The following is a 15,404-nucleotide window of genomic DNA, read 5'->3' on the forward strand; positions in this document are numbered from 1 at the left end:
GGCCAAGGAGAAAATGTAATAGCAGTAGTCTAAAAAACAACAGTTTTAGGCTTTTTATGCGAGAGATGTTTTTTTTTTTAATTTCCAAAAGTGTAATAGTCGAATGGGTGTATAATGCAAATAATAATAAATGCTTTTATTTTATATAACGGACGTGGGATGCGGCACGGCATTACTCTGTTAATGTTGATTCGGAGCACGCTTGTTTAAAATTACCCTCGGTCACGTGACATGTGGGAACCGAGGAGGAAATACTGTAGGAGTAGTAGAAAAATATGAAGACAAAAAAAAAAAAAAAACAGTTTATTTCACACAGTATTCAGTTACTCCAGCTCTGAAAATCATCTCACCCCTAATAATTAACAACTGTGTTAAAAAAATCAGTGTGATAAAATAAAAACACAGCCCTCACTGTAGTTTCGTGCTCCCTGTTACGCACCCTTGCTGGTTAACTATTCTGATACATGTCAAGCAGGTATTGAACACACCTTAAAACACGTTTACACACCTAGAAGAAATTAAAGATTAACTAACTAAAACTAAACAAATAGGAACTGTTTCGTAAAGTCTAATGTGAATAGAGTATTTTTAACCCCTATATATAAAATTGGCCTTAAGAAGAGTTGAATGAAAACAATATGACATATGTTTTAAATATGCCACGTTGTTCATTTAGCAAAGGCTGTTTTTATCGTACAACTTCTCACCTTCCCAGGGGAGTGACAACACTTGCGCGGAGGTAGCGGCGCCTCCTAAATGAATCACAAAGCCCGCCCCGCTGCCGTGTAAAAAGACCGGTGGCGAGTCCGCAAACGAGCGCACCCCGTGATCACACTGACTGACTGTCCGTGAATGAGATAAACAAAGAACCGGTGACTTTTCGGGAAAACAGACGCCGCTCTTCAAGCTCCGCGGGAACATGGAAACTGGTAGGTTGACTGGCACTTTCTCCTGTTATAGGCTGTGCTTTGTGCTGCCCGCAGCCTGTAAAGCGGACTGTTGACAGCTGCCGCGAGCTAGCAGGCTAAGTTAGCATTCATTGATTTAGCCGGCTAGCACAACTTCGCCTTCATTTACTCCAGAAGGTTGAATATTTGTGACCCTAAATTCTGTGCTTGGTGCCGTCAGACAGGCTGTAAGCGCAGGCGGCCGCCTCGGTTAAGCTCTTTGTCTGTAGCTCTGGCAGGAGGAAATGTTAGCATGTGTAGCTAGCAGGTTAAAGGTGGAATTGGAAATACCAGAAGCTGTCAACTGTTTAAATGGACGTTTAGTTGTGAAAGGATCGATTCAAAGAGTGGGCTGTTTTAACCAGCTTTTCCCAATGTTTAACACCGATAAGTTAATAATCTCCAGCTTGTCAAATCAGTTGAGTAGGTTAGTTTTTCAATTCACTGCAGTTACTTTCAGTTAACTAAGTTTCTATGCCTGGAAGCTTTCCTGAGAAACCAGACTGTTCATCTGCTATGAAGCATTCATTTTTCCTTTTTATTCGTTTGCATGTTGCATAATTTACCAACGTTATCATCATAATCATCATAACTTATGGTTGAACTTTGAATCTACAGCCAAAGTAGCTCTGTGCTGAGCAGCCACTGTTTTAGACTTTGTGCCAAATACCTTTGCCCATAGTTCAGCCATGGACATAAAACACTTGTGTATTATCTAGCCAGTTGTATAACCTGTGATATGTAAATTTGCCTTACGCAAAGTCACCTGGGAGCCTGGCTGCTTGTCCCTCTTCATACAGAACCACTGTGATGTACTGTCATATCACATGTTGAACAGCAATATGACCGGTTTACGCCTTTCACAGCTGTTCTCGTTCTGTTTGTGCAAGTTGCTGTCGGCTGAAATGCGAGTCCAGATTTGGCACCCCTTTCTTATGATATTTGCCTTCAACATCTGTCCAGACTCATCACTGTCAAAATGTTGACATGGGTCCCATAGAGAACTATTCTCATGCTGTTGTCTGCTCCAGGCTGGATTTAGCTTGTTTTGTTATAACACGAGTGTGACCCTTAATGAAGTTTGACACTGTGCTAATCTGCAGCAGTCGGTGCGTTTCAGGATTGTGAGAATGGAAAATAACAGTATGCAGCAGAGAGACCGGTCGAAATCTAGGCATCATGCATGACTAGGCAATGTCCTTCCTAATGTTTAATTGCTCTGCACTATTATTTGAGTGAATTACAATCTGCTAAGTTTAATTTTGCGTGTGTGTGCGCGCGCACCCCTTCTTCATTCAGTAGAACAAGACACATCTACAGATGGAGCCGCATGAGTTGTATCAGCTCTCAGCTCCCTGTTGCCAGTTACTGTATAGTACTATTATATAGAGCTTTATACTACTAGTTCATTCTATATTAACTGTAATTGTATTCGATAGCTGTAAATGACTATTCTCGTCTATACTGTAGACTACTTAAAGGGAACAGCAGACGGTCTTGGAATATGCTTTAAGTGTGTGCTTTGGTTTATGACTATTGATCCTTGTATTTTCCAGGCATTATGGTGACATTGGAGTGTGCAAGTGCTCATAAATTAGATCTTAAATTGCAGATGTGCATGGAAATGTTAAATGGACAGATGAGTCACGACTACTAAGGCAGTAGAAAAGTCGTGCTCTTAGACATCTCAGCATTAACTTTATTTGTGCTTGCATTCCTGCCTTAATTCTTTATCCATTCAATAAGCATATCTTTCACTTCATGTTTTCCTCTTTGCCTTGTTTTTTCTACTTGTAGGATTGAGTCAAGACAAGTTGGCCATTTTCATTAAGCGGCTGCGGGCAGAGCCACGGTATTTGTTGGCCCAGAATGTATCGACCTGCATCGACCCACTGGAAGTTTGTCTGCACCGGCAGACTGTCCAGGATACTGTGCACATCTTCCAGCACTCAATCCCCACAGAGGGCAAGCCCATCACCAACCAGAAAAACTCAGGTATGACACAATGTGATGCAAAAACATTAATCGTCTGCTTTTCCCAACAAATAAACAAGTACTCTTATTCATGGATAGAATGAATTTCACCTTGATGTTTTATTATATGTAAGAAAGCTGGTAGATCTCTTTTGTGTTGTGAAGACTTGAATCCTAACCTGTAGAATTCTTTAAAGTCCAGCCTCTGTCTTCTTTTGATCATCAGGGCGATGTTGGATCTTCTCGTGCCTGAATGTGATGCGACTTCCCTTCATGAAGAAGTTCAACATAGAGGAGTTTGAATTTAGTCAGTCCTATCTCTTTTTCTGGGACAAGGTAGGGCAATCAGTAGAACTGCATAATTTGCCAGTGTAGTATTTGTGCGATGTATTTTTTCATTGTATGAGGATTAATAAATTGAATGGTCTAAACTTGATTTTTGCGCTTGAGTATTTCATTTTTTTTTTTTATAAAGTTTGATTTATATTTGCACCATTTTGGTAAATGGATGTGTTGTTTTGCAGTTAGGCCGCTGTGTGTTTATGTGCACACGTGTGCATTTATGGTGGTGCAGCACCCTACTACTATACAATCATTGTCCAGCTAAGCCCTCTTTTGTGTGTTGTGGGAACTGTGCTTTGAGCGTTAACGTCACAGTGACACGCCACAAAATGTTTTTATCCATGTCTTTCGCTTTGCCTTGTGTGTTTTTTTTTGGTCTACATTTTTCATTAATTGTTAGAGTATTAAAGTCATTCAAACACAACACAAGGCAATATAGTATGAGAATTAAGCTGATCATTAGCTTTAAAAAGGCAAAGTGATGACGATTAACTGCCTATCCCAGGTCTGGATGGATTTAATTTTCCTGGGACTTCAGAGACTTGAATGTTGTTGGTTAAAGTCTCTGGTAATTGAATTAGACTGAAGCCTTGCATTGTTTGATTCGTTAGTCCTCATTTTGTAAAGTCTAACTCACATCTGCAGGTCATGCTCTATAATAATGTAACAGATGTTACATTTTTACATCCTGTATGTTAAGCTCTCATCTTGCATCACACATGTTCTGTTCTACAGGTGGAGCGTTGCTACTACTTCCTTCAGGCGTGTGTGGAGACGGCACAGAGGAAGGAGCCAGTGGACGGGCGTCTGGTTCAGTTCCTGCTTTCCAATCCAACAAATGACGGAGGACAGTGGGATATGCTGGTTAACCTTATTGGTCAGTTGTCATTATGCATGACTTTGTAACAAAATGCTGATAGATGAAGTAACTCATGTGAAATCTATTATCATATTGGTAAAGTAACAGTACCTAATTGTAACAAAGATATTTGGTTACATTTTGTTTCATACTCTCTTCTTCAGAAAAATATGGCGTCATTCCAAAGAAATGCTTTCCAGAGTCACACAGCTCAGAGGCCTCACGTAGAATGAATGACATCCTCAATCATAAGGTGCACTGATGCATTACACCTGTACCTTCACTCAATGCAGGCCCTAATAGTAATAATTGAAGTGACTGGCTGCATTTTATCTGTTTTAGCTGAGAGAATATTGCCTTAGACTAAGGAACATGGTGGCCAGTGAGGCCACTAAAGCTGAACTGTCTGAAGCAATGGACACCATGATAGAGGAGGTAAGACTGAAAGAACATGCCGAGCTGTTACTTTTAGTGTCTACTGCAAGAAGACACTTCCATGTTGTCAGGGTGAACAGAAAAACACATTTTGCATGTTTTGGTGTGGTGAAGATTTCACTTTGCAAAATGTCATTTTCTATTTGCTCATAATGTTGTTCACCAGGTGTGTAACACAGTGGTGATGGATGATGTCACTGGTTTTGTGGAGTACACCTACAGTGGTGATACTTGGTAACACATCTGTATGTTAACCAGTAGAGGGGGCTGTCAAATAATTATTTTAAATGTCAAAGAGATGCCAGTCTGCAGTAGCCAGTGTTGGTGTCTGTGCTAAAGTAGTATAAATTTAAGATGAATAATGCGGTTAAGTTCCCATATGCCCTGTGAACTCACAAAATACATAAACAAAGTGCACCCATCTTTAAAGCTAAGCTTGTTTTCAATCTTCTGAGTTTTTGTCAGTTTTGTCCTAAACTGCAATCGGATCTTGACTAGTTTTGCATTACACTGCACAGCTTCACAGATCCTGTCTGTAAAGTACACACTGTGCATACAGTAGATGACGTCAAAGGATGCTTAATGCCGCTATTCATTCCCAACTGCAGAATGTGTATAAAACTAGGCAAAATCACCTGCACCCTGTGCCAAGTATCACAGGCTCAAAGATGGTGATCTTGTTTATGGAACAGTTTCACAGCGTCTGATGGTTTCACAAAAATACTACATAATTCAGTCTAACAGGAAAGCTGTGCATGTAAACAAACGTTTTCATAACATACTGTAACAAATGCAACGTGTGTGTGGAATGAAACACAGTCATGCATGTTTTTGTCTATTTTATCAGCCTCTATTTACAAGTTCGGTGTGTCTGTCTATCTGAGTGCGGATGTACGAGGGAGCCGTCAATCAGCCCCCCGTGGAGACGACTGGACCCAGCACAGGGCAGAATCTGCTGTCAGCAGCCTGAGCTGCAGGCTAGTTGCTCGTCTGTGCCACCCAGCACCTCCACCGGTGCTTGGCCGTCGCAACACACACGTGCACGCAGACACGTTAATGTAACCATGTGTCCCGCTCCCTCTATACAGTACTTTGGGTCGGGGAACCGGAGTGTGATTGTTTGCCCACCTGGAAGCAGTTTGTTTTGAGAAACAACACTTGCAGTTAGTGGTGATGGAAGGTTCTTTCATGCTAGAACAACAATCTGAGCAAAATTGTTAAAGAATCGTTTTAGAAACATCAACTTGCAGCATTGCTTACGTCACTAAAATTAGAAAATTTTAATAAACTTGATAAACATTATCAGCCTCCATGGGCAAGCTTTAAAAACAGATAACCAGTATTTTAAGAGGCAGCTGTGTAACAAAAAAAAAAATGTTGTTCATTTGGCTACAAACAGCCATCACACAACACTTCAGTACATAGAACAATGACTGCAGACAGAATATCTTCCCCAGTGTCAGAGCTCTTTACTGCATTCTTTGTACTGTATGTATATCTGGGTACAGAAGTTGGGTCTCGGTGGATGTTTATTTGGGCTGTGGTGGAAAAAGAGCAAGAACACGCTAATTAGCTTGGAGAGGAATAAAAACGATTTGTCTCACGGGTGCTGGGCTCGTGTTTTATCGGACACCTCAGAAACCTTCAGTACGGCAGGAGCAGCTGTGACACCTCTCTCTGGAACAGTAATGGAAAAGAAGTCAAATGACATGGAAGGGGAAAAAACAATTAGGAGCCCAGTCCAGAATGTCTCCTGGTCATTGTGCAGGTCTAATTCACAGCTACAGGAAGCATTTACTTGCAGTCATTGCTGCCAATAGTAATTTAAACACTGGTAACATAATTTTCCCCCTATCACTTTTAATATTGTTTGTTTTGTTTGTCTATTTTTTGGGAACAGTTTGTGACTGATGATTTCACAGACCACTTCATCGCTCCTCATGTGTAAACCTCTTCATGATGAAACATCTTCTTGTTATCATGCTGCACCTGCGTGTTTGTAGGACTCCCACAAGTGGGGAAACGAGTGCTTGTGAGTTTTATCTATGGATGCACATCAAGGTGCCGTGTCACACCTGCTTTGGTGTGCATGTCCGTGAGGCTCGCCACCCTCCCTCTGTAGCACTGCACTGGTCTTCATCACACCCGGCCAACTCTCACTCCCATGACAGGCAACTGCGGTCAGTGCCTCTGCTTCCACTTACTGTACCCGAGGTGCGCTTGATTTTAATGAATCCCTTGGCGCGTCGGGGATACATTACTTTCCTTAACGATGCCCATGCACATTCGTCAAAACTAAACACAGTCATATTTATGTACAGACTGTGACAAGAGCAGCTTAACCCGCATTGACCTCCAGGAGGAATGTACAACATACTTCCATGCACTGGAAGGCAGTGTCCATGTGCTACATGAATCACAGTAAGCGCAGAGGATTTGTCTCTGTTTCAAAGCCAGCCTTTGTCTTCCATGCTGGATCGGATGTGCACAAGGAAAGGTAACCACACATGAAACGCACGCAGATGGTATTCCTCACACCACAACTGTAACCCTTCAATGCTCCATTGCGTCATGGAATCAGAAACACCACGTGCAGCTCTGGACTTGGCTCTGGAGAGTGATTCTTAAGACGAGTCTAATTTATGAGTCGTCCGTCAGAACGACTCCGTGGCTGCAGCTCAGAGGTTTGGCACTGCAGGGCTATTGGCTCGGTGGATTTGTTGTTCGGTGTGGGTGGGTTGCTGCATATGTGTCACCGTTGGAGCCTGCGAGCACGACCGTAGCAGTTGTCCACTCGTGTTCCTACGATGTTCTGTGCTGTTGTTACTGTTGAACAATGATCACACGTGTTGCATGTTTACCAAACACGGAAGCGTAATCAAAACCTTGCTCATTTTATCCAAACTGTTTGCACGGGGTCATTTGCTTGTACTCAAAAGTCCAGCAGCTGCGCCATAGTTTTAAATTCATGTCAATTGGAGTGGGATGCATGTTTTTCAATTTAGTACTGTAGGTAATAAGAATAAGAAAGCCTTTAAGGTAAACCTTAAACCTTAAACCTTTAAGGCCTTAGGTAGGAGCTAATTGTATCACTTATTTATCTCTAACTCTATTTTTTTGTCACAGCAAAACAATATTTTTGTAAACAGAAAATAATCACATTATTCGTCACTTGACCCTGTGTGTAAAATGATTGAATGCCTAAAATGAATGTGGACATTTTTTGTAAGCAGAGTTCTGCGACGGGGGGGGGTAAACCTTGCACATACAGTGAAAGTACAGTAAATAAATAGTTGGTTTCAGTGGTGTCTGTGGACCACACAGGTGTTTCCTGATGGAATAAAGGCTGATCACCTTAATCTTGCAGCGGAAGTGCATAGTGTGTACTGTACAAATGGTGACCAACGGGCTTGGTCTGATACTGTATGTGTTAGTCTCAGTCCCAACAGCAGGTGATTTGTTTCTGATTTGTAAAACAAATAAACATACTGTACGGTGCAGAGGGATGCCAGCTGATCAACACTAGCCTACAGAGGATATCAGACCTTAGCCTTGGTTAGACCCACTAGCGTGCAGTCGGTCAGGTTTGTGTTTATAGCAAGACACGCAAACTCGCTATGTCACAGAGCTGAGGTGGGCCTTATGCTGGAGACTGATGAGTTGAAGCTGCCTCTTAACAAACAGACCTCTGTTACACCGGCTACATCCTGGAAACCTGTTACCAGTTTGGTTGTTTAGCATATTAAGATATGGATGCGATTGCATTTGAAGTTATAATCCAAACACGTGTCAAGTCCTGCAGATTTTTATGAGCAAAGCCTGTGGTTATAATGAGGAACTGGATGTCAACCCCGAAGCCTTGGGTGAAAATCATTTCGTAATTTCAGTTTTGGAAGTAAAGTCAGAATATTATCGCTGGCTGGAAAGTATGCTCAAGTGTGTGTATGTGTGTGAGTCAAGCAAACTAAACAAACTGACAATCATGTAATGATTTTTTTTTATTTCTTGATGACAAGATCAGTTCACTGCAATATGGTTATTAGGTATATTGCTCAGATTTTTTAGTGTGCTCATGAGCACCTTTTTGTCATTATTTTACACTTTTTTAACATGTTTCCTAACTCTCTCACTCTCTCACTCGCACACCTTTTCTCCTCCCTCCTGCTCGCTCATGTATATGTTATTGAAGCAGCAGGTGTTTCAATATTGATCCTGCTCTGGTGTCACTGTGGCCGTTTATTCTTGCTCTGAGGTCCCTTTCTGCCAGCCCAGCTTTTCCTTTAACACCCCGTTTATTTTTCTGACCAGTGAAGGAGGGGTGAGCTCCATATGAACTGGCATGTGAAAGAGGAATGGTAGTGATTGAGTAAAAAGGTTTGAAGTCGACAGGGAGAGCAGAGTTATTCTTGGGCGAAAGAGACCAAACGAGAGGGTTTGTGTTGTGAAAGTACGGAAGGTGTCTGTGCAAACAAGGCCCGGTGAGGGATGGACATCTTGGCATGTCTCCTTGCTTATAGGACAGTCCCACCCTAAAAATGCTTAACATGTACAGTAGGCGAACAGTAACTGAGAGGGTTGAACAAAATGAACATGAAAATATATTCATTTATTATTTTGTCATTAGAAATGTATGTAAATGGTAAAAATGTGATTGACGTAGATTTGTCTGCTTTAACACCAGTCTTTGTTGTTCAGAGCAGCCTTTCAAAGAACTTTCTGTGTTTTTCTTTTTTGTGCTGCAGGTTTTCCGGGTGGCCAGCGTCTGTCTAGGCAGCCCTCCTGAAACCATCTGCTGGGAGTACAGGGACAAGGACAAGAACTTCCATCGCATGGGACCCATCACTCCCCAGGAGTTCTACAGGCAGCATGTCAAACCCTTGTACAACATTCAGGACAAAGTAGGTCAAACAAGTGGCACTGGAACTTGACAAAAAGCTGTCCTGACTTTTCTGAACCACCTGTTTGTACGTTACCTCCTTATTTTCAGGTCTGCCTTGTGAATGACCCTCGACCTCAGAATCCTTACGGGAAGCTTTACAGTGTTGAGTTCTTAGGTAACATGGTTGGAGGCCGCAGCACTCTGTACAACAACCAGCCTATCCAGCTGCTTAAAAAAGCCGCGGCAGAGTCCATCAAAGATGGAGAGGTCAGTTTGGTCCAACTGCTGTACGTGCATTGGAAGAAAGCCTGAACATGGCTGCCATTTTTATTTTACTTGTTCCTTCCTTAGGCGGTGTGGTTCGGCTGTGACGTTGGGAAACATTTCCATAGCAAGCTGGGCATCAATGACATGAACGTGTGAGTATAGTTCATGCTTAAACTTAATCATGCTTTCTGGTCACAAGACCAGCTCTGTAGAAGTACAAGCACTGGATCACCATCCACTCTGTGGGTCTATGCCAGCGTTCACATGAGTGGACTAGGTCTCCTCTGCTTTCATAGGGTGTCGGCCTCGCCCCATGTGATTTTTATCTTTGCCCTTTAGTTGCTACAACATTTGAGTCTGCCTTCCTGGCGCCATGCTTACACGTACTCACTGACCCAAACGTCTGTACCATTTCTGCTGAAGCTCATCTTTCAGACACACCTTTTCTTGTTTCGCTACGCTATAATTAGGATGAGGCTGAAGCTTAATAAAGCTTAATTTGTAGCCCTGCTCAAGAAACCAGTGAATGAAGGGGGGGCTTTTGAAATTTTGGTTTGGCCTTTTAAGATTACGGCACATTGCTGTCTGGATCTAATGAATTAACAGAGAATGCAGTGTAATGTTTTTTGTGTGTGTGTGTGTGTGTGTGTGTGCGTGTGTGTGTGTGTGTGTGTGTACAGGTTCAACCACGAGCTTGTGTTTGGAGTTTCGGTGAAGAACCTTTCTAAGGCAGAGCGGCTCATATACGGAGACTCTCTCATGACTCATGCTATGATCCTCACGGCTGTCACAGACAAGGTGGGAGTTTGACTGTTTAGTAAACCTGTGCTGATACAAGCTCATTTAAAGTCACTCACATCAAAGCTATCCTTCATTTTTGTGCTGCCTTTTTTATAACCCTGTCCAGCTGTCATGGGGCTTTCATGTCTTTTGCCTCTTCTTACTCTTATCTCCTTATCACTTGTCCTTGACTCTCCCAGGATGGGAAAGAAGGCTATGAGAAGTGGAGGGTGGAGAACTCCTGGGGTGATGACCGCGGGAACAAAGGTAGCACACAACTGCACTTTCACATCTGTATTTAATACTTATATGATTAATAGTATTTCTGTCACGGATTTGATTGATGGTTAAATACATAAATATAGCTGATCTCACCTAATTCACTTTTCCTTTCCCATGTCTGTTTCACATTTTTTATAACACTGTGGTGTCTCAACATAAACTATCATCTTCCTGTTTGTGCCTATTGAATTAGGTGCAGGATTAAGAGGCTCCCCTGTGTTGCTGCTTTATGAAGTTGTAATTGGCTACATCCTGTTTAAAAAAAGAAAAAACACACACACAGACAGGCTCACTGGCTCAGCGCTGTGCGCATGTGTGTGTTCAGCTCAGTGCCTCTGGGTCCAGGTGTGTAAGCATAGCTAATTCTGAAGGCTGTAGTGACATCTCTTAGCATGTCTCTGCTGAATGTTTGACTTTATGAGCTTGCTAACACAGTGCCTGCTCAAAGGACTACTTAAAAATGACCAGGCCACACTTAATTCACTCACAATAGCAAATTCAGGCCTATTTGATAACTGAACAGTTAAATCAACTGGGAGATTGGTTGAGAAAATTAAATGGCAGTAAAAGAAAGTCAATAGTAATAATAATAATAATAATAATAATCAATATTATTATCATTATATTATTATTATTATTATTATTATTATTATTATTATTATTATTATTATTATTATTATTATTACAGTACGCTTAAGCCTTTGGGCAGTTTATTGTAGAGTATAGAGTAGCTTCGTAGATGGATCGAGAGTTGGAGACAAAAGTCTTATGTTTTTTTACTTGTTTTTTTTAGTGGTTGACTTATGTTTGTTAAAATAAAATACAAAAAAACAAATAAAGTCTGAACTGGTTAAACTGCCAGTAAATCATGTGGAGTGTTTAGAAAATGCACCTGTTTATTTTTAAGCAAGTAAAGTTGATTTGTCTTCATGCAACAGTCCCCATCGCAGCAGGTTCTCAACACCACTGCCCCAGATTTTCTGTTTTTCCCTCTGTCCTTTGATCTCAGTTTCTCATCTCTGACTCTTCTCTATCTTTGGGCTTGAACATTCCACTGCAAATCATAGTGTTTCAGGCCAGTCATGCATTGTCTGCTAACACATGCAGCACAGCTACTCACACGTCCACACAATCTTTCTATTTGCTTGAACCCACAAACCGTAATGACTGTCAGTGAAAACATGTGAAAACTTCTCAGTCAAATCAAATAAATTTCACGCTTATCTTATTCTGTAACCACTAGCAGATGGGGAGGCCGCGGCCCCCAGCCCATCCACAGCCTAATTAATAAAGTATGAGAAGGGAAGTACAAGTGGGAGGAGGAGGAACGCTGAATGCTTGACAAATGCTCGGTGGCAAAAGCAGAAAAAGTGTGAAAATAAAATCAGAGCAATGAAAGTAAAAAAGGCATGTAGGTCAAGAGGTCATTTCTCAAAGTCTGATAGTAAAAACGTGTTTATAAGACTTCCTTCTAACCCTGAGTCTCATGAGAGGCTTAACCTTGTGATTTCTTTATTTTATTTTTTGCAAGTAATTCAATAAGACACTTACCTCAAGTTGACACCCTAACATTCGTCATGAACTCTGAGCAACTCCGAGTTTTACGTGGGGAGAGAAACTACTGTTTGTTCTGCCAGTGGGATTTTACTGCTGAATAAATAGAAAATGATGTTAATGTGGATAGAAGGACGGAACAGATACTTTTGAAGCTTCATTAGCTTTTAAGTATGTTTCTGATCTGTTGCCATTAAGTCAGGCCCAAACCGCACATTTCTGTCCATTCACCTCAGGGCTGCATTTCATTCTCCCTCAAATGGAAGCTTCTTCTGTGGTCTTACCACAACAATGACACTGTTTTGTTCTCCCTGCGTTCTTATGCAACAATCAAAATAAGCTTGTTTTTTTTATATATCTTTCGTTTATTCCCCTAATTACTGTACTGTATGTGCTGAAGTTGAACGGTAAGACAACTTCTCCACATTTGATTTCCAGCTGCTCTCAGACAGGACAGTCAGCCTATTCCTAAAAACAAATAATGACACCCAGCTTTCAGACACACACACACACACACACACACACACACACACACACACACACACACACACACACACACACACACACACACACCATCATGCCACCCAGCTCGCGGGTTCCAGGAAGCTTGTATCAGCCATTGGATACGATACACATACGGAACCAGGCACTGTGCCCTATAAGATTTACAGACTTGGAAGAACACACATACAGACGTCCCACCCGACGTAGCTTTGAACTGCTGCACGTTCTTGCGGTTGTCCTGACGTTTCCATAAGTCAACTGATGCCCTCGTTTTCTCAACTCAGAAAAAGTTACAAGCTAAAGGCTTCGTCAGGGAAAATGAGAGATAAATAGCATTACTGGCTCTCATCCTGCGTCGGTTGAGTACAGGATCTTGCAGTACTTGGCCTTGCATTATATGGAGTTGTTATTTTTGTACATCTATCATCCTAAATAATCAGTTCGGCATGGAGCTACATCCTCCTCCAGAAAGCGATTAGGTTATTTCAACATGTCTTCCATCCGTGTAAGTTCAACATTCTATAACCACCCCAGACTTCCTCATGTTGACCTTGAATGACCGCACACAGTGAGAGACGGATGACATGTACTTTTATCAGGCTGGGTGGACAGAGGTAATGAGACAACAGTTGACTGGACTGCACTGATCTGCCTGTTTGAGCAGTTGATTTCAATCTGAACTCACACTTACAGTCACAGCAAATTGCCCTAAGCAGAACCCTTCTTTCAGTGAACAAAGCGAAATGGTGTGTTTGTGTCAAAGAATCTGTTCTTAATGAGATTTATATGTTTCAACTCATTATTCACTCAAATCTCCATTATAAATGGCTAAATAATGACCTGTTGCATGAATAAACATCACCCAACTAGGAAATCTTTGCAAGATGAAACTTCATGGTAGAACTGTTTGACTTTTTGTTTACAGTCCTTTTCTTCTTCTTTACCACACTTTTATACAATTCAAGTTTTTTTTTCCAACCAGCCATTTTGTGATTTCATTTTAAAATAGTTAGTTTCAAATTATTTGGCTAAACTTCCAAATACTACATCCAATTGTGAAACATAAACCATCTCATGCACTCGGTGGTTAACGTGTGTGTGGTTTTATTCTTGGTTTTATTCCAGGTTACCTGATCATGACGGACGACTGGTTCTCTGAATACGTGTACGAGGTGGTTGTAGACAAGAGGTTCCTCCCAGAGGATGTCCTGGAAGTGATGCAACAGGAGCCCGTTGTACTTCCTGCCTGGGATCCAATGGGATCCTTGGCATAACTAGAGAAATCCAGGTTTTAGCCCCAGCCCCAGGTCTATGTGACTCTGCCCTATTCCTCAGCTGCTTTTATCTCAATACCCCCCCCAACACTTCCTATCAAATCATCCTGTTCTTCTAGACAGAATAATAAAGATTTTGTTTTTTTACTGGACTGCATGTGTCGTTTGTGTCTTTTTCTTACTGGGTGTAGAGATTTACTGTTGGACCTAATGTAAGGTATGTCTGGTTTATGGGACTGTGAATTAATATAAGCCACTTAACGTGGACCTCAAAACTTGAGGTTGACTGGGTTTATTTGGTTAACCTTTTTTACGCACAGTTTTAAGTTCTGGTTCCTTCTCTTTTTACCATTCACATATCAACATATGTGCAGAGTTTTTAACACTGGATATAAATTGTAACTAATTATGTTTTTGAAGTTTTGAAAAATGTGCTTTTACCAACGTGTGATAGACGTTGTTGAAGGAAGAATCCTAACATTTCTTAGAAATCCTCCTGTACAGAGGCCACTTTTGCTATCTAGGTTTGATTTAAAGAGATTATAAATCTTTACAGGCAAATCCCTAGTTTCCCAATATGTTCAATGTTCTACATCATGATTTTTTCCTTTTACTTGCTGCAATTTATGATGTTAAAAACCAAAAAAAAGACACTCATCAACTCACGTTGATAAAGATTGGGAAAGAGGTCCATTTCTTGCAGTGGGCTATCTAACATGACATTCTTTTAGTGCGGTTTCTGATAAATTATCTTTCATAGAGCTCGAGAGCTAATCAGGACAGAGGATGCTATGAGGCAGCTGCTACATGTGAAAAGGTAGAAGTTCACATTAATCATTTTGTCTTCATCATCTTACAGTAATTAATGGTTGTGAAATATTATGTCAGCACATTGTTTATCCTGCTACTGTATGTGGAAACTTGCTTATTTCATTTGTTTTACCTCATAGTATCACTTTAACAGACTTTAACATGGTTCTCCAATTTTACTGCCACAACCTTCTACTACAATGCTTTCAGACTGTATGTAATGAACATTCCCACTTAGGTGTCAGCTCTCGGGTAAAGACATTAAGAAGTCATACAACCTGTATGGATGGTGTAAATGCTGTTAATCTAATTATTATTTGTTGCCGTTGCTTTTGAGTGTGTGCGAACCAGCACCTCCTGCACCTCACCAAGGTGAACAGCAGCTTATTTTCATGCCACCTTGTTGGATGTGAGCCCATTCTGTTCACCCACCACATGATCAATGCTAAGAGCCAACCCTTGTGAACGGGGGGGGCTTCGGTGGCCAGGCAGAGGCT

General features: G+C 41.3%; 1 protein-coding gene across 1 annotated transcript; it reads left to right on the forward strand.

Annotated features, from left to right (window-relative positions):
* Positions 1 to 769: 769 nt before the first annotated feature.
* On the forward strand, positions 770 to 14,249 carry blmh (bleomycin hydrolase). The gene is made up of 12 exons (XM_029170456.3): positions 770 to 929; positions 2,745 to 2,942; positions 3,148 to 3,257; positions 3,999 to 4,140; positions 4,287 to 4,375; positions 4,465 to 4,557; positions 9,300 to 9,455; positions 9,545 to 9,703; positions 9,788 to 9,855; positions 10,384 to 10,501; positions 10,684 to 10,750; positions 13,949 to 14,249. Exons 1-12 carry the CDS (start codon positions 920 to 922, stop codon positions 14,095 to 14,097), a joined length of 1,359 nt encoding a protein of 452 aa, XP_029026289.1. The 5' UTR covers positions 770 to 919; the 3' UTR covers positions 14,098 to 14,249.
* The last annotated feature ends 1,155 nt before the right edge of the window (positions 14,250 to 15,404 follow it).

The sequence above is a fragment of the Betta splendens genome, chromosome 13, assembly GCF_900634795.4.
Source record: "Betta splendens chromosome 13, fBetSpl5.4, whole genome shotgun sequence".
Lineage (NCBI taxonomy): Eukaryota > Metazoa > Chordata > Actinopteri > Anabantiformes > Osphronemidae > Betta > Betta splendens.

Coding starts and splice junctions, on each gene's coding strand:
- blmh (XM_029170456.3), top strand. Junction 3,258..3,998: donor ATCTCTTTTTCTGGGACAAG/GTAGGGCAATCA, acceptor TCTGTTCTACAG/GTGGAGCGTTGCTACTACTT. Junction 4,376..4,464: donor ATGACATCCTCAATCATAAG/GTGCACTGATGC, acceptor TATCTGTTTTAG/CTGAGAGAATATTGCCTTAG.